Here is a 17,184-nt window from a genome sequence, read left to right on the forward strand (position 1 = left end):
AGGAGGAGGAGGAGGAGGTGGTGGTGGTGGTGGTGGTGGTGGTGGTGGTGGTGGAGGAGGTGGTGGTGGAGGAAGAGGAGGATGAGGAGGAAGTGGTGGTGGAGGAGGAGGAAGAGGAGGTGGAGAAGGAGGAGCTACGAGGAGGAACTTGATAGGGGTGGGTGGGGAGGTTAGAGGAGGAGAAGGGGGAGGAGGAGGTGAAGGAAAATATGCAAGGACCTGATGAACGCTCTTCTCTCCCACGAAGATGACAAGGGGCATGATGATCCGTCCTGATCCAGCAGGTGCTGAGGTGTACCAGTTCACCCTGCTCCAGTAGTCCTTGCTATAGATGTCCCTGATCTCTACATAGACAGGCTGGGGAGAGGAGGAGGGGTTCCTTACAGAGAAGGTCAGGTACCCGTACTGGCTCCAGTCGCTCCCGAGCTCGGTGTTGGACGCGATGTACCTCCCAGCAAGGACCCTAGCGCTCTGGTTGCCTTCGATCGCCCTGTCAGTAACGAAGCTCCAGCTTGAGGAGGAATAGAAGGGCAGCGGCCGTCCTTGCTCGAAGTTACAGAGGGTCCTGGGCTCGACCTTGACGTCGGATGTGTTCTTTCCCTGCTGCCAGCCCAGCTCATTGCAGACTCGGCAGATCTCCGAGCTGTCAAATGCGGCGCTGCTACCCAGCAGCGCGGTACTTGACTGGTTGCAGAACCCGCAGAGAACAAGAGACTGGACGTCGGTGTAGAAGACCATATTCACATCCTTCAACTCCTCCTCTACAACGAACTGCTCGGATGAGATGTTGGGGTAGCAGCTCAGCAGCTCTAGCCGCACGTCGTCATACAGCACGATCCCCGTCCCGAAGGAGCGCAGGTAGACGGTCAAAGTCTGAGCCGAAGGCACGTCAAACAGCAAGGAAACTTTCCTCCACCCTGAGTTTTGCGGCATAAATTTGCTCCGAGAGTACAATTTCCCATCCTGCTGCACCACCAGCAGCTCTGCCGTAGCCCCCCAGTCGTTCCCCTTAAGGTTCTGAGATGCCACCATACAGGTCAGCTCGTAGACGCCTCCTCCCGCCAGCTCCACGACCTGACAACGGTCAGCACGAGAGCGCAACCAACCCAGCGAGATAGAAGAAAGTCACCTGAAAGATTCCTGCCTTCCCAGCCGCCTTCCCATCGATCATGAAGGAAGAATTGCCAGTGAACGCTGCTCGTCTCGTGTGCTCGATAGCATACACTCCCTCCCACTGCCAGAACTTCCAACCAGGAGGAGACTGCATGTAGCCGTCCCCGCCATCGGCTCTGGCTTCCAAAGCACCGTTGGTGAGGAGCGACGAAGATCGACGGAACAAGGTCAAGGGCATCAAGAACGACCTGTGCTGCAAGGTTGAGTTGACATTGACGGCGATAGGAAACGATCCGCATGCTGAGGACGGGAAGGACAAGACTACCTCCTCGTCATCCTCCTTGTGATCCACAGAGATGTTGGCTGGAGGGTCGAACCTCCAACAGACCTGCTCCACGTCGGAGCAGCTGTCTACAGCTGCTGACGTCAAGCTCAGCTGAAGCTTCTCCTCTGCCGACTCAACGATGAAGCCCCGCAAGAGAGCAGGAGCGACGATGACGGGAGGAGGGTCGGAGATGACAATCACCGTGCTCTCTAGAGGCGAGATCGTCTCCAGTGACCAGGGACGTGAAGGAGGAAGCCAAGACGCAGTGATGATCGACAAGTTCCTCCAAACGATCTTCTCGCTCAGACCTCCACTCAGCGTGATGAAGGAGTTTGTAGGGTTGTCCACCGTGGCAATGGTGGACGTCTTGTCGCTGCTGCAGTGAAGGGATATCATCAAGGGGTCGCAGCACAACATCTGTGATGTGTCCGGGGGAGCATACTTGTTCTTCACCTTGGGTTGTAGATCATTCCAGTCAGTCACAGCATCCTGGTCTGTATCGACTTGGGACTCGTCGGATCCGACCAGCAGCTCAGTCTCGTCTCCCAACCCATCGCCGTCGCCGTCTGCCAGTATGTACAACCCACTGAGCGAGACGGAGTAGGCGCTGACGTAGTTCCTCAGCACCTTCACTCCGACTTTGACTCGACCAGGAAAGTAGAAATCCTTCACCCCTTGACTGTTGTACGTCAGCTCTGACCACTTCAAGTCCCCAGGGTGCCACAAGAACCCACGGAGAACGTTCCTCCTCCTCTGCACCCGCAGCATGCCTGACTGCAGTCGCGGCGACAGAGAGCTCCCCTTCACCAACGTCCCGTTGTTGAGCTCAACCCACCTGCGCATGAACAGCATCTTGTCACATCACACACACAACGCATCATGTCCGCAGAGAGGACTTACGTGTAATCAAGATCGCTGTGCGTCTTCATGAACAGCCCAGACTTGACAGATGAGATGTCGGTATTGTCTTGGACCAGGACAATGCCCAGGATTGCCTGATAAGCATGTGGCTGTAGAATGCTGTAATCGCAGAAAGCGAGCTCGACCATGAAGTCTCCCTCGTGCCAACCCGACACAACGAACCCCTTCTCCACACCTGTTGTAGGCTTGTAGTCATCATCGGCCTTCTCACTTCAAAGCAGCAAGATATAGCACAAGCGATGCGGCATTCAATGATCTGAGCGCTTTGCATGCAGACTCCATGCGGGAGTCGCTCTCTAGATACATGATGGCTCGTTCTCGCAAAGGCAAGCTTACCCGCGTTAGACTCCAGCCTCAGACCGCATCCAGCGCTGGTTCTGTTGGGTTGATACCTCAACGCATCGGCAGGAAGGTTGAGCAGCGCGTCTGTCTCGACATGTTCTTCGGTCAAGCGGTACAGTCGCTGTCCCTGAATGCACGTGGACCAACCCAGCAAGAAAACCAGCACGAGGCTGCCAGCCTGGCCGCAGGGGAACATGCTGAGAGATGTGTAGCCGCGGAGAGAGGAGCAGCGAGGTCGCTCAACCATCGACAAGATCGCTTCGTCTCCGAGCAGCGGCCGTTGCCACATGCCCCCGCCCTCCCTCTGGCCAGCACTGCCGCATCGGCATCGCCTGCATACCTACTAGATGGGAGGAAGCTACCCACCCCTTGTCAGTGTCAAGCTTCTTTCAACCCCCTCCCCCTACCTCCTCGTATATCACATCCATGACCCCCGTAGTTGACCGTATTGAGATACTAATGTCAGAGCCAGTACCCGTACCCCGCTCTCCTCGAATGCCTCTAAATACCCCTCCCTACTTCACCCCACCCCCCTCCGAGTCAATCACAAACTTGACAGGAGAAGTGAGTAATATTTGAGTCGGAGGTAGCAGACAGATGGTGTAGTAGAGGCGATCGCTGCCTCTTGCATCTTGCTGCATCTCGTAGAGGCGGGCTTGTTGATATAATGTTTGTGCTTCCCGTTTGCTGCGGTTTGAGCGTTCCACTCAAGTAATGATATCAGTCAAGCCTCTGCTCTACCTAGTCAGTCAGTTGCGCAAGACCCAAGCAAGTGGATATAAACCACGTCATGGTGCCATTGAAGTGGAGTGAGGGAGGGAGCATGAGAAGAAGGTTGTGTGCGTGTGTGCTTTGGGTTGTAATCTTGGATGGCATGTACCAACAGGCTGAGGCGGCAAGCAGCGTGAGCTGCGGGAGCTGCACGTTTCTTGTCTCGGATGAGGGGTTGTTGTCGAGACAGGGGACCTGTGGCGGAGACTGTGGAACGGATGTAAACGGTCAAAAAACATTGTATCTGGGCTCGCTGGGTATTCGGAACATAACGAACGGGACTTTCGACGGGCTCTCGAGCTTACAGTATCTATATCTCTACGACAACTACCTGGAGAGTCTTTCTGCAGGGACCTTCGACGGACTCTCGAGCTTGCAGATGCTATCTCTTGAATACAACTACCTGCAGAGTCTTGCTGCAGGGACCTTTCAAGGCCTCTCGAGCTTGCATTGGCTATATCTGTCCGACAACAAGCTGGAGAGTCTGCCTGCAGGAATCTTCCAAGGGCTCTCCAGCTTGCAGTATCTATTTCTCTACTACAACAACCTGCAGAGTCTTCCTGCAGGGACCTTCGACGGACTCTCGAGCTTGCAGATGCTATCTCTTGAATACAACAACCTGCAGAGTCTTGCTGCAGGGACCTTTCAAGGCCTCTCGAGCTTGTATTGGCTATATCTTGACGACAACGTCATTGCTTGCATTTCCTCCCAGGCTTTTGCTGGTTTGTCTTCGCTTTCTTCTCTAGGCCTGACAGGCAACAATCTGCCGTGCTATCATCCGTCTTGGCCAAGCTTTGCCAGCAAGGACTCGAACCTCAAGCCTTGCCTCAACGAGACTCTTTGCAACAACAGCCGAGTCAGCACCTCCATCGCGACCTCCTTTGACCCGACCACAACCCCACCAGCATCCTCTTCCACAGCTGCCGACACCACCGCATCGCTGTCGCAACAGACCACTCTTGGTCCCTTCCTCCCTCCTACTACAACACCAACTGGTGTGGATCCAGACCAACCATTGCCGGCGGACGCGAACAAGAGCGCAGACCTCAAACCCATCGTCTGGTACAAATTCGATGACCCCAATGATCTGGGGAAAGACAGCAGCGGCAACGGCTACAACGCAACAAACTACGGAGCTACATATGATGCTGGCACTAACTGTAAACAGGGGGATGGCTGTGCGCACTTCAGCGCAAGCGGGACCCAGCAGTACATGACAGTCGATAACCGTTTGGATCTTGGTGCAATCCAGCAGAAAAGCGGCATCGCCGTCAGCTTCTGGGGCTACATGACGGGATCGAGTGGAAGTTGGGCGCGATACTTTGACTTTGGTGGGAGGAATAGCAACTACTCCTACCACGGTGGAGGCACGAACCTATACAACTGGTTGTTTGCCGCTCCAAGCACGGCAACGTACCCGAGCTGGCTTCAACTGGATGTGTACGACGGGAAGGGTTATTTTCCGTTGCGTTTTTCTGATCACGTGATCTCGAATTGGCATCACTTTGTTTTCTCCATCAACAAGAACGGAAGCGCGTCGGCAAACACATGGTCGGTATGGATCGATAACGAGCTGGTGTGCGATGCGTGTCATGCTAGCGGTCTGACTTCCATTCCCATGGATGAAAGGGGATGGTATATTGCGCGTTCTCATTGGGAAGTAGACGGAAAGACTGATGGCGGCATGGACGACTTCCGTATTTACGATCAAGCCCTCACAGCCCTGCAAGTCGCAGAAATATACTACGATTCTGTGACACACGATCCTGCTTCAACCCCCTCCAAGTCAAACTGGTTTCTCCGCCCGGTCTACGTCAACTGCCAAATGAATCACACATGGGACGATATCATCCCCGGACTGTTGGCAAAGAACCAGACCTTCAAGTCCGGTGGACTCGGGAAGCTGATGAGGCTGAACGAGGTCGAGGTGTGGGTCTGCAGCTATCAAGACGAGTGTGCAAAGCCCAGCAATCCCTTCTGTTACGTCTTCGACGAGCAGCAGAAGCTCTTCATGCCATGGTGAGTTGTCACGGTTTATTGCAAGAGGTCATGGCACTGAAGCATTTCTACAGGGGGCTGGAGGATGAGCTCATCCTCAGCTAGATAAGGCGATAGACGGAGGAGAGGGCCAAACCTCTCCTTGTGTGCGAGTGTTTGCTCTCTATGATTTGATGATCGTGCTGGGTGTGATTGACAATGAGTGGATTGATCGCGTTGTCTTCGATCTAGAGGCCAAGCATGAGAGTCTAATGAGGAGAAAGAAAAAACTTGTAACACAATGCCAAAACTTGTAACCACGTACCACGTTGATGTCCAACAGAGCCTCAATTTCGAACAAGCAAAAGCTCAAGTCAACCAATGAGTCACAACACATTGAGCCAGGCAAGCATCATGTTAACGACTGTGCGAGAAACAAAGCCTTGATGAGCCTACCCCTTGGTGGACTGAAAAGAAAGAAATACTCCCGTGATACCGCTCGCTCATCATCCGCAGCATTCCGATGATTGATAGACATTCCAACCCGCACAAGCCTGCATGTAGCCGTCGCCGCCCTATGCTCTTGCTTCCAAGGCTCCGTTGGTGAGGAGCGACGAAGATCGACGGAACAAGGTCAAGGGCATCAAGAACGACCTGTGCTGAAAGCTAGAGTTGACATCGACGGCGATCGGGAACGATCCGCATGCTGAGGACGGGAAGGACAAGACTACCTCCCCGGCATCTTCCTTGTGGTCCACAGAGATGTTGGCTGGAGGGTCGAACCTCCAAGAGACCTGCTCGACGTCGGAGCAGCTGTCTACAGCAGCTGATGTCAAGCTCACCTGAAGCTTCTCCCCTGCCGACTCAACGATGAAGCCCCGCAACAGAGCAGGAGCGACGATGACGGGAGGAGGGTCGGAGATGACAATCACCGTGCTCTCTAGAGGAGAGATCGTCTCAAGCGACCAGGGACGTGAAGGAGGAAGCCAAGACGCAGTGATGATGGACGAGTTCCTCCAAACGATCTTCTCGCTCAGACCTCCACTCAGCGTGATGAAGGAGTTTGTAGGGTTGTCAATGGCGGCAATGGTGGACGCCTTGTCGCTGCTGCAGTGCAGGGATATCATCAACGGATCGCAGCACAACATCTGTGATATGTCCGGGGGAGCAACTCGTTCTTGACCTTGGGTTGTAGGTCATTCCAGTCAGTCTCAGCGTCCTGGTCCGTATCGACTTGAGACTCGTCGGATCCGACCAGCAGCTCAGTCTCGTCTCCCAACCCATCGCCGTCGCCGTCTGCCAGTATGTACAACCCACTGAGCGAGACGGAGTAGGCACTGACGTAGTTCCTCAGCACCTTCACTCCGACTTTGACTCGACCAGGAAAGTAGAAATCCTTCACCCCTTGACTGTTGTATGTCAGCTCTGCCCACTTCAAGTCCCCAGGGTGCCACAAGAACCCACGGAGAATGTTTCTCCTCCTCTGCACGCGCAGCATGCCTGACTGCAGTCGCGGCGACAGAGAGCTCCCCTTCACCAACGTCCCGTTGTTGAGCTCAACCCACCTGCGCATGAACAGCTTCTTGTCACATGACACACACAACGCACCATGTCCGAAGAGGACTCACGTGTAATCAAGATCACTGTGCGTCTTCATGAACAGCCCAGGCTTGACAGATGAGATGTCGGTGTTGTCTTGGACCAGGACAATGCCCAGGATCGCCTGATAAGCGTGTGGCTGTAGAATGCTGTAATCGCAGAAGGCCAGCTCAACAACGAAGTCTCCCTCGTGCCAGCCCGACACAACGAACCCCTTCTCCACACCTGTTGTAGGCTTCAGCTCAAGGGCATTCTCAAACTTTCTCTGTGGATGGTACGGGTGTCTACTGAGTCATCATCGGCCTTCTCACTTCAAAGCAGCAAGATATAGCACAGGCGATGAGGCATTCAATGCTCTGAGCGCGTTGCTCACACATGCAGGCTCCATGCGGGACTTGCTCTCTAGATACATGATGGCTCGTTCTGGCAAAGGCAAGCTTACCCACGTTAGACTCCAGCCTCAGACCGCATCCAGCGCTTGTTCTGTTGGGTTGATACCTCAGCGCATCTGCAGGAAGGTTGAGCAGCGCGTCTGTCTCGACATGGTCTTCGGTCAAGCGGTACAGTCGCTGTCCCTGAATGCACGTGGACCAACCCAGCAAGAAAACCAGCAAGAGGCTGCCAGCCTGGCCGCAGGGGAGCATGCTCAGCGACGTGTAGCCGCAGAGAGAGGAGCAGCGAGGTCGCTCAACCATCGACAACATCACTTCGTCTCCGAGCATCGGCCGTTGCCACATGCCCCTCGCCCTCCCTCTAGCCGGCACTGCCGCATCGGCATCGCCTGCATATCTACTTGATGGGAGGAAGCTACCCACCCCTTGTCAGTGTCAAGCTTCTGTCACCCCCTCTACTCCCTCGTACCTGCATGACCCCCTCAGTTGCCAATATTGAGACACTAATACCAGACATACCCGTTTCTCACAGACACCGACACCACCCCTTCACCCTCACCCCACCCCCCTCCGAGTCAAACACAGAGTTGACAGGAGAAGTGAGTTACATTGACTTTTTAGGCAGCAGACGGTTTTAGAGAGGTTAATGTAATTAATGAGATTGACGGTGTACTGAGCTGGTTGCAAGTAAGCATGTATGTTTCCTGGAGGCTTATGCTCCAGGTTGAGGCGGAGGAGCTCAAGAGGATTTTCTCCACGTATGGCGCATACAGTGCGGCAGTGAAGGGAACCCTATTCGAGTTGATGTCTTTCAAGGAGGTGCAACGGGGCTTGAGATTGACTTACCGCAGATTACATAGCAGACCAATTAAGGCTCAGCCTTGGGAACCTTGTAGCGTTGTGTTCTTTGATCCGCTGCAACTCAAGCCTTCTCTCCCCAGCACTGCAGTATGCTTCAGACCGATCAGCGAGCTTCAAGGAGGATATGATGCTGTGATTGTTGACAAGGATGCGAAAAGGGCAGTGTTTGTGCAGGCAACCGTGGCCAGGAAGCCCAGTCTGAAGCTTTCGTTCTTCTTGGATAATCTAATGGCCCTCGGGATTTCTGCAGGTCTTGTGTGGAGGGTGGAGATCATCTTTCTCATTCCACGAGAGAGGATGCCGGTGTTCCGGATAAGTCCTGTCGAAGACTGCGGGGCGCTGAAGACATACGGATGGAAGAAAGGCAAGGAAAGGAGGCAGGCGAAGGTTGCGTGCCTAACTTTGCACTGAAAAGGAATCCAAGCAAAGCAAAGCAAAGCAAAGCAAAGCTATTTCAATCATACAAACACTGAGATACAAGACGATTCATGAGAATCTTCAAAAAGATCTCGTGCCAAGTAAGACGATCTGGTCAAAACGCACATCATCCTTCCCGTTGTATGACTAAAACTCAAAGTTTTTCTCAGTCAATCCTTCTCAGCCTCCTTGTGCTGCTCCATGCAGCCTCATAAAAAAAGCAAGATGATCTATGTTAGAAATGACTGCTAGCGAGGTGATCAATTTGATAGATAGAGTGTTGGGAAGCATGCCTGGCTATTTGCGAGAACAGCGAATATTGAAAATTAGATGTTTTTGCTTTTTGTCTTGTTTTTTTTCAATTTTCCCATTTGTTCTCTGTTTCCTTGTTTGAAGGTGCTCTCCCTCGTTCCCGAAGGTTGCGCCAGTGTACAACAACACTCCACTCGTTCATGTCCAGCTGAGCATCACCCAGGGGCACCTTGGTCAAGCACCCGCTCTCTCAGGAAAGTATGCTGCTCCAAGAAGGCTTATCGGAAATCATGTCGACCTTAGCTGCAACAAGACAGTTTTTGCTCAAGACCAAGTTTAATGCACACAACTGAAACAAGGATTGAGGAGCACATGAGAGATAGATTGTATGCTAGAATATAAGCCCTCCTCTTCGTCTCTGCGCCGCTACATGGCTGTGTATTGTTGATGCTATATCTGATAACATTGAAGACAAGGGTACCACTATGACTGCATGTTTGTGACCCTCGCATATTAGCTACTGGCATGCAGCCATGGATAGCTGCGCACAATGGGAACGGAAGGATGACCTACTGGATCGGATGATGTTCGTTGTGTCGTAGAGGTGCTCGCTGCCTCCTGCTCCTTGGGGTATCTCGGAGAGGCGGGCTTGTCGATCAGTGCTTTTCTCTTTCTCGTTCGCTGTTGTTTGTGCCTTCCACTTAAGTAATTATATCAGTCAAGCCTCTCCTACCTGCTAGTCAGTCAGTTGGGGTGGATTTACATGCATATGCGGAGTGAGGGAGTGAGCATGAGGAGGCTGTTGTGTGCGTGTGTGCTTTGGCTTGTAGTCTTGGATGGCATGTACCAGCAGGCTGAGGCGGCAAGCAGCGAGAGCTGCGGGAGCTGCACGTTTCTTATCTCGGATGAGGGGTTGTTGTCGAGGCAGGGGACCTGTGGCGGAGATTGTGGAACTGATTTTTATGGTTCCAAAAGATTTTATCTGAACTCCCGGGGTATACGGAACATAACGAACGGGACCTTCGACGGGCTGTCCAGCTTGCAGTATCTATATCTTTACAACAACAACCTGCAGAGTCTGCCTGCAGGGACCTTCCAAGGGCTCTCCAGCTTGCAGACGCTATATCTTTCCAGCAACAAACTGCAGAGTCTGCCAGCAGGGACCTTCCAAGGGCTCTCCAGCTTGCAGCGGCTATATCTTGCCGGCAACAACCTGCAGAGTCTGCCTGCAGGGACCTTCCAAGGGCTCTCCAGCTTGCAGTTTCTATATCTTGCCGGCAACAACCTGCAGAACCTTTCTGCAGGGACCTTCCAAGGGCTCTCCAGCTTGCAGGGGCTATATCTTTACTACAACAACCTTCAGAGTCTGCCTTCAGGGACTTTCCAAGGGCTCTCCAGCTTGCAGTATCTATATCTTGACTACAACAACCTGCAGAACCTTTCTGCAGGGACCTTCCAAGGGCTCTCCAGCTTGCAGTTTCTATTTCTTTCCTACAACAACCTTCAGAGTCTGCCTTCAGGGACCTTCCAAGGGCTCTCCAGCTTGCAGTATCTATATCTTGACTACAACAACCTGCAGAGTCTGCCAGCAGGGACCTTCCAAGGGCTCTCCAGCTTGAAGCGGCTATATCTTTCCTACAACAACCTGCAGAGTCTGCCTGCAGGGACCTTCCAAGGGCTCTCCAGCTTGCAGTATCTATATCTTGACAACAACAACGAACTGCAGAGTCTGCCTGCAGGGACCTTCCAAGGGCTCTCCAGCTTGCAGTATCTATATCTTGACTACAACAAACTGCAGAGTCTGCCAGCAGGGACCTTCCAAGGGCTCTCCAGCTTGCAGTATCTATATCTTGACTACAACAAACTGCAGAGTCTGCCTGCAGGGACCTTCGACGGGCTCTCCAGCTTGCAGTATCTATATCTTTACAACAACGAACTGCAGAACCTTTCTGCAGGGACCTTCGACGGGCTCTCCAGCTTGCAGTATCTATATCTTCACAACAACAACCTTCAGAACCTTTCTGCAGGGACCTTCGACGGGTTCTCCAGCTTGCAGCGGCTATATCTTTACAACAACAACCTGCAGAGTCTGCCTTCAGGGACCTTCGACGGGCTCTCCAGCTTGCAGTATCTATATCTTTCCAGCAACAACCTGCAGAGTCTGCCAGCAGGGACCTTCGACGGGCTCTCCAGCTTGCAGACGCTATATCTTTCCTACAACAACTTGCAGAGTCTGCCTGCAGGGACCTTCCAAGGGCTCTCCAGCTTGCAGACGCTATATCTTGACTACAACAAACTGCAGAGTCTGCCAGCAGGGACCTTCCAAGGGCTCTCCAGCTTGCGGTATCTATATCTTGACTACAACAAACTGCAGAGTCTGCCTGCAGGGACCTTCGACGGGCTCTCCAGCTTGCAGTATCTATATCTTGACTACAACAAACTGCAGAGTCTGCCAGCAGGGACCTTCGACGGGCTCTCCAGCTTGCAGGTGCTTTTTCTTTCCTACAACAACCTGCAGAGTCTGCCTGCAGGGACCTTCGACGGGCTCTCCAGCTTGCAGTATCTATATCTCAACTACAACCGTTTTGCTTGCATTTCCTCCCAAGCTTTTGCTGGTTTGTCTTCACTTTCTTTTTTACTGCTTCAAGGCAACAATCTGCCGTGCTATCATCCGTCTTGGCCAAGCTTTGTTAGCAAGGACCCGAATCTCGAGCCTTGCCTCAACGAGACTCTATGCGACTACAGCCCAGACAGCACCTCCATCGCAACCTCCTTCATCCCAACCACAACCCCACCAGCATCCTCTTCCACAGCTGCCGACACCACCGCATCGCTGTCGCAACAAACCACTGTCGGTCCCTTCCTCCCAACCACAACACCAACTGGTGTGGATCCGACCAGACCAACCACTACCGGTGGACAAGAACAAGAGCGCAGACCTCAAACCCATCGTCTGGTACAAGTTCGATGACCCCAATGATTTGGGGAAAGACAGCAGCGGCAACGGCTACAACGCAACAAACTACGGAGCTACATATGATTCTGGCACAAACTGTAAACAGGGGGATGGCTGTGCGCACTTCAGCGCAAGCGGGACCCAGCAGTACATGACAGTGGACAACCGTTTGGATCTTGGTACAATCCAGCAGAAGAGCGGCATCGCCGTCAGCTTCTGGGGCTACATGACGGGAGCGAGTGGAAGTTGGGCTCGCTACTTTGACTTTGGTGGGAATAGCAACTACTTTTACCACGGTGGAGGCTCAAACCTATACAACTGGTTGTTCGCCGCTCCAGGCACGTCAACGTGGCCGAGATGGCTTCAACTGGATGTGTACGACGGCAAAGGTTATTTTCCGTTGCCTTTTTCTGATCACGTGATCTCGAGTTGGCATCACTTTGTTTTCTCCATCAACAAGAACGGAAGCGCGTCGGCAAACACATGGTCGGTATGGATCGATAACGAGCTGGTGTGCGATGCGTGTCATGCTAGCGGTCTGACTTCCATTCCCATGGATGAAAGGGGATGGTATATTGCGCGTTCTCATTGGGAAGTAGACGGAAAGACTGATGGCGGCATGGACGACTTCCGTATTTACGATCAAGCCCTCACAGCCCTGCAAGTCGCGGAAATATACTACGGTTCTGTGATTGACAATCCTGCTTCAACCCCCTTGGGGCCAAACTGGTTTCTTCACCCAGTCTACGTCAACTGCCATATGAATCACACATGGAAAGATATCATCTACGGACAATTGGCAAAGAACCAGACCTTCAAGTCGGGTGGACTCGGGAAGCTGATGACTCGAGGCGAGTACGAGGTGTGGGTCTGCAGCTATCAAGACGAGTGTGCAAAGCCCAGCAATCCCTTCTGTTACGTCTTCGACGAGCAGCAGAAGCTGTTCATCCCATGGTGAGTTGTCACGGTGTCTCTGAGAGTGATTGCAAGAGGTCCGATCAGGGCTCTGAAGCATTTCTGCAGGGGGCTGGAAGATGAGCTCATGCTCAGTTAGATACGGTGATAGCCTCGCGGCACTGTTCAACGGTTCAACGGTTTGAAGACGACTCGAGCTACTTTCATGTTCAAGTTCTGTCTTTGTGTATCAAACTTGAAATGGTTTTGTTTTAGTAGTATCCTGAGGCTCGGATTTACGAAGCCTGCCAAAGTTCGTGCCGGGCCCTGACTCACCGACCGTACTCCGTACCCACGCCACCGTCCGACGGGAAGGACCGTGCAATAAGGTCACGGCGGGCCCCCGGCGCGGCTTGCCGCAGTGCGGCGACGCACTGAGATTTGTTGAGATCAAGTCTGCCTCAGAGTTTTGACTGGAGGCCCCAAAATAGACTTCTTCATGAAATTTGTTTTTGCACATTAATGAAAAGGAGTGTTTTCAGATTAAAGAACTACGCCTCTACGTGCTGTACCCCCCACCCCTCATCTATACGAAAGCACCCCTCCCGATATTCATTGCTACATCCCCTCGATAAAATATTTCTACTCACACTTTTCCCTGCTAGTCCCCGGACAAATGCATGGCTTACACCTCCAACAGGATAGAATCTTTAAGTAGATCCATAGGTAAAAATGTAGCTCCTGATACCCCGTCGCTTTCAGACCCCTCTACTCAATACCTCGTCTTTCACAACACCCTACCCCCTCTACATCTTTCAACCCACGGAAGTTAGCAGAAAAAATATATTATCATTTGTAGTCTTCAGGGTCGTTGTATAAATTTGTAACATAGGCTATGAGAAAAGGTCACAAAAGTATCAATAAACTATAGATTTGTTCTTGAATTACCATAAATTAATAGTATTTATAGTAAATACCTTGGAACAAAGGGTACCCTTGTCTTGTGGGGGAAAGGAGGAATGCAGTAGTGCAGAAGGCAAGTAGCGCTAGGAAAGTTTGTATAGGGCGACAGGACACGAGCAGGCAATCTTGACGAGCTCGTGTCTGAAAGCTAGAACCATTGTGAGCGCAGAGATGCACACAAGTTCAACAGAGCTCTCTGAAAGCGAGTGATTGTGAAGGAAAGAGTTGTTGAATCCTTTTCTTGGTTGCACTAAATATTAGGAGAAACTTTTGGCTCACGTGCATAGATGATAACAAAATTTGGATGGGCAGAGATTCCACTCACTGAAATTCAATATTTTAACAGGTGGGATCTTCTTGGGCACTTGTAGAGGATGCCCTACTTCTGTGAGAGTGGCTGCGGGAGGCTGGTACAACCTCGATCGAAGGATCCGGACGTGTGCTCGTATGAGAGAGCTTGGTACGGCCTGCAGTTCTCGTGCTGTCAGTGTGTCCGGTACACTTGGCACGAGTACAGCCGTTACGCCTGCGGGCAATGCAAGCAACGAGCGCTGTCGCGGGAGCCTCCGCGACTGAAGGCGGACTTCTTCATCCCGGACATGAACGTGACGCGCACCCTGAGCTCTGCCTCCATCATGAGCGAGACCGAAGAATATGTGGAATCGCTGTTTGACGATGTTCATGACTTGAGCTCGAGTGGATCTGGTTCCAGCAGTGAGAAAGGCGCGCGACAGCAAGAGTCTATGGAGACTTCCGTGGATGTTTCTCCTCAAGGATCTCCGATAGCGTTTGACACAGAGATCGAAGAGTGTGACAAGAGCGAAACGTACATCGTTCCAAGAAAGAAGAGTGTGGACCCCAAAACGAAGATGCCCCGGTTAAAGTTGAGTCGCTCGTCATCATAGGTTGAAATGTGATATGGTTAAGAGGAGGCGGATGGAGAAACGTCCAGCTCCTAACTTTTTGTGTAGCTTATAGATTTGCAGCTTCATGTGAGTGCTGACCTGCGTTGAAAATCCTGGTCATGCACTCATTTATTTGTACAGTCATGAATTCTTGAAACTTGTGGTAGTCAGTCGCACACCCACAATCAGTTGTCATGTGATGGTGTGAGTTTTAACAACTGCAGTTGCCTCCCCTCCGCTCATTCTGAGACAATGAGATTGTTCCTTGCGGCCTTCCAAAGATTGTTAGGATTTCTTGCCCTACCGAGACATGTAGGTACCTGTTGTCCTGCTGAAATCTTCTGGTAGCTTCGTAATCTGAGATCGCCCCTGGCAAACACGTTCAATCAGTGTCAACATGCAGTATCATGACGATGATTACGATCTATAAGGAAGTTGAATGCTTCTGCAACGTTCTTGTCGTCCTTAGCCGATGTAAGAAACCAGCCTACATCCGACAGTCATAATGATTTCAAAGAGCTGCCTTTTCGCTTCACCAATAAATTGGTCTTCCGTCACAAGATCTTGTAGAACCTGGAGGGCAGCAGCGTCACAGGAGTATCAGAGCAGGGAGCTCCGCATGCTTCAGAAGGGTCGATGCAACCTGCTCGGTAACAGCAGGGTCTGCGTCTAGATCGCATTTGTTCGCTAATAGAACCTGTTGAGAGTTTGTCAGCGACTTGCCTCTTGCCTCTTGAGCTTCTCCTACCGCAGGGATTCGACGACCGTCAGGAAGGCTTAGCTTACTGACATTAAAGTAGGCATTCTCAGCAAAGAACTCTCTTACACACGGAAAGAACCTATCGATGTCTTGTTTCCATATCTTCACGGACTGCAATGTGATCTTTGAAACGAACTTTGTGTCATCTTGTCGAACTCAGGCTGAAGAAGTGCTCAACTCACATTTCTTGTGACATCAAAGACTACAACTGCTGCGTTTGCGTCTCTGTAGTACACCCTCGTCATAGTCCCAGCTTTCTCCTTCACGCACATGTGAGGCCTTGGAATGCAAACATACAACTTCTTGCCTGTCCTGCTATGTCTCGGAGTTGCAGCCGAATAATGCTGGACGGACGATGAATCACCTGTCCGGAAACATTTGGAACGTGATAAAGAAGGTCTCCAGCACCTTGAGAGCAAAGTCTACGCCTAGAGTGAGCTTGTAGTGTATGTCAAAGGAGCCTGCAAACAGCAAAGACGGACGGAGCATCACGTCAGTGTGTACCCAGGACGGGAGGAAGGGAAGTTACCATGCACATATCGGTTGATGATTGAAGTCTTCCCAACTCTAGGATCACCGACAACCAAAACCTACGCAGACCTTACAACCAGGAGATTGAAATGGCCAATGAACTACTTTGAACGCATAATCTGTTCTTGGTGGGTTTGCGCTGATCTGATGACAAGAAGCAATAAGCGAACACACGAGATAGATACGAGAGGATCGTTGGCAAACCAACCTGTCCAGCCGCTGCCATTGTGTGATAACAGCAGATTCAAGGCGTTTGATTGAACTCTCCCCCCTCCCTGATCACAAATAATCGTCAGCCACATTTTGCTTTCCTGTTTCTAGATCATGTGGATCGTCGAATGTGAGATAATGCAAATGAGATGTGATGCTTCACAAGTGTGAGTTGTCAAAGCTATGCCGTTGAAAATGTGCACATGTCGGACTTGGCATCTATGTTCATCGATACACTCGATTCATCTCGATTGCAACGTGAAAAGTCAGGTCAAGTTGGGATATCATCATCATATTCATGTTTGCCGTGGTGTTCGATGCAATAGGCCGCTTATCGTTACAAGACAGCACTGGTAAGCATAACAGTAGTTGCTCCGTGCTCATCGTGCCACCAGCCTTAATTTTTTCTACCGCCTTCCCTTTCTAGTTCATCTGCTGATCATTCACATCGCTCATTTTTCTCCAAATCTAGCTTCTCTTCTGCTTCTCAAACTCCTTCCTTTCCTGATCCCGCTGCTCCTGCTCTCGCCTTTCTTCCCCTCCTCGTCCTCAGAGAAGCTCCTCCTCGTTTTTGTACTCTGTCTCCGCGCTAGGCTGCCGTTTATTCTAAGTCACGTCCTCGTCCAGCTGCATGCGCTCCAGATACCACTACCACCTTCTCCTCCTCGTCCTCCTCGTCCTCCTCGTCCTCCTCCTCCCACTCCAGCGCCTGCCACACATTGTCTGTTTGAGATTGCTACCCTACCTGCTAGAGAACACTTCTATCAAGGGTGGGGTGAGGTACCCCACCCTCATGTCACCTTTGAGTCAGAATGTGGGTCCTTTTATATGTTTCCGACAACCTGTCTGGTCACCCCTGAATATGATCACCCTACCCGCTAAATGTGGAAGAAATTCATTTAGGTCACCCGGTTGAATTACATTGAAAATGACCGGTACAAAAGCGGTATTTCAAGTACCCTACCTGTTATTGGAGGAACCAACCCACCCTTCAA

General features: G+C 51.7%; 6 protein-coding genes across 6 annotated transcripts in view; 3 read left to right on the top strand and 3 right to left on the bottom strand.

Moving 5' to 3' along the window:
* Nucleotides 1-2,897, bottom strand: part of GUITHDRAFT_117068 (hypothetical protein) — a gene marked incomplete at both ends in the record, with an annotated part of 6,719 nt that extends 3,822 nt beyond the window's left edge. The window contains 4 exons of the mRNA XM_005823696.1: nucleotides 220-1,074; nucleotides 1,130-2,273; nucleotides 2,339-2,534; nucleotides 2,696-2,897. Of these exons, the coding sequence (XP_005823753.1) occupies nucleotides 220-1,074; nucleotides 1,130-2,273; nucleotides 2,339-2,534; nucleotides 2,696-2,897 (2,397 nt within the window). The remainder of the gene's footprint in view (nucleotides 1-219; nucleotides 1,075-1,129; nucleotides 2,274-2,338; nucleotides 2,535-2,695) is intronic.
* Nucleotides 2,898-6,024: 3,127 nt separating this feature from the next.
* Nucleotides 6,025-7,770, bottom strand: GUITHDRAFT_117070 (hypothetical protein; the record flags this gene model as incomplete). Its single annotated transcript, XM_005823697.1, has 4 exons — nucleotides 6,025-6,556; nucleotides 6,622-7,014; nucleotides 7,078-7,273; nucleotides 7,491-7,770. 4 exons carry the CDS (start codon nucleotides 7,768-7,770, stop codon nucleotides 6,025-6,027), a joined length of 1,401 nt encoding a protein of 466 aa, XP_005823754.1.
* A 363-nt stretch (nucleotides 7,771-8,133) lies between these two features.
* GUITHDRAFT_117071 (hypothetical protein) lies at nucleotides 8,134-8,712 on the top strand (the record flags this gene model as incomplete). Its single annotated transcript, XM_005823698.1, has 1 exon — nucleotides 8,134-8,712. The coding sequence occupies one exon, from the start codon at nucleotides 8,134-8,136 to the stop codon at nucleotides 8,710-8,712; it is 579 nt and encodes a 192-aa protein (XP_005823755.1).
* Nucleotides 8,713-12,077: 3,365 nt separating this feature from the next.
* GUITHDRAFT_165658 (hypothetical protein) lies at nucleotides 12,078-13,127 on the top strand (the record flags this gene model as incomplete). The annotated part of the gene is made up of 2 exons (XM_005823699.1): nucleotides 12,078-12,750; nucleotides 12,950-13,127. 2 exons carry the CDS (start codon nucleotides 12,078-12,080, stop codon nucleotides 13,024-13,026), a joined length of 750 nt encoding a protein of 249 aa, XP_005823756.1. The 3' UTR covers nucleotides 13,027-13,127.
* Nucleotides 13,128-14,157: 1,030 nt separating this feature from the next.
* On the top strand, nucleotides 14,158-14,688 carry GUITHDRAFT_117073 (hypothetical protein; the record flags this gene model as incomplete). Its single annotated transcript, XM_005823700.1, has 1 exon — nucleotides 14,158-14,688. The coding sequence occupies one exon, from the start codon at nucleotides 14,158-14,160 to the stop codon at nucleotides 14,686-14,688; it is 531 nt and encodes a 176-aa protein (XP_005823757.1).
* A 211-nt stretch (nucleotides 14,689-14,899) lies between these two features.
* On the bottom strand, nucleotides 14,900-16,205 carry GUITHDRAFT_175417 (hypothetical protein; the record flags this gene model as incomplete). Its single annotated transcript, XM_005823719.1, has 13 exons — nucleotides 14,900-14,960; nucleotides 15,009-15,057; nucleotides 15,110-15,175; nucleotides 15,225-15,261; nucleotides 15,332-15,385; nucleotides 15,437-15,473; nucleotides 15,528-15,571; nucleotides 15,631-15,708; nucleotides 15,756-15,812; nucleotides 15,857-15,909; nucleotides 15,978-16,038; nucleotides 16,085-16,123; nucleotides 16,188-16,205. The coding sequence occupies 13 exons, from the start codon at nucleotides 16,203-16,205 to the stop codon at nucleotides 14,900-14,902; spliced, it is 654 nt and encodes a 217-aa protein (XP_005823776.1).
* Between the last annotated feature and the right edge of the window lie 979 nt (nucleotides 16,206-17,184).

Source organism: Guillardia theta (assembly GCF_000315625.1).
Source record: "Guillardia theta CCMP2712 unplaced genomic scaffold GUITHscaffold_104, whole genome shotgun sequence".
NCBI classification, from domain to species: Eukaryota; class Cryptophyceae; order Pyrenomonadales; family Geminigeraceae; genus Guillardia; species Guillardia theta.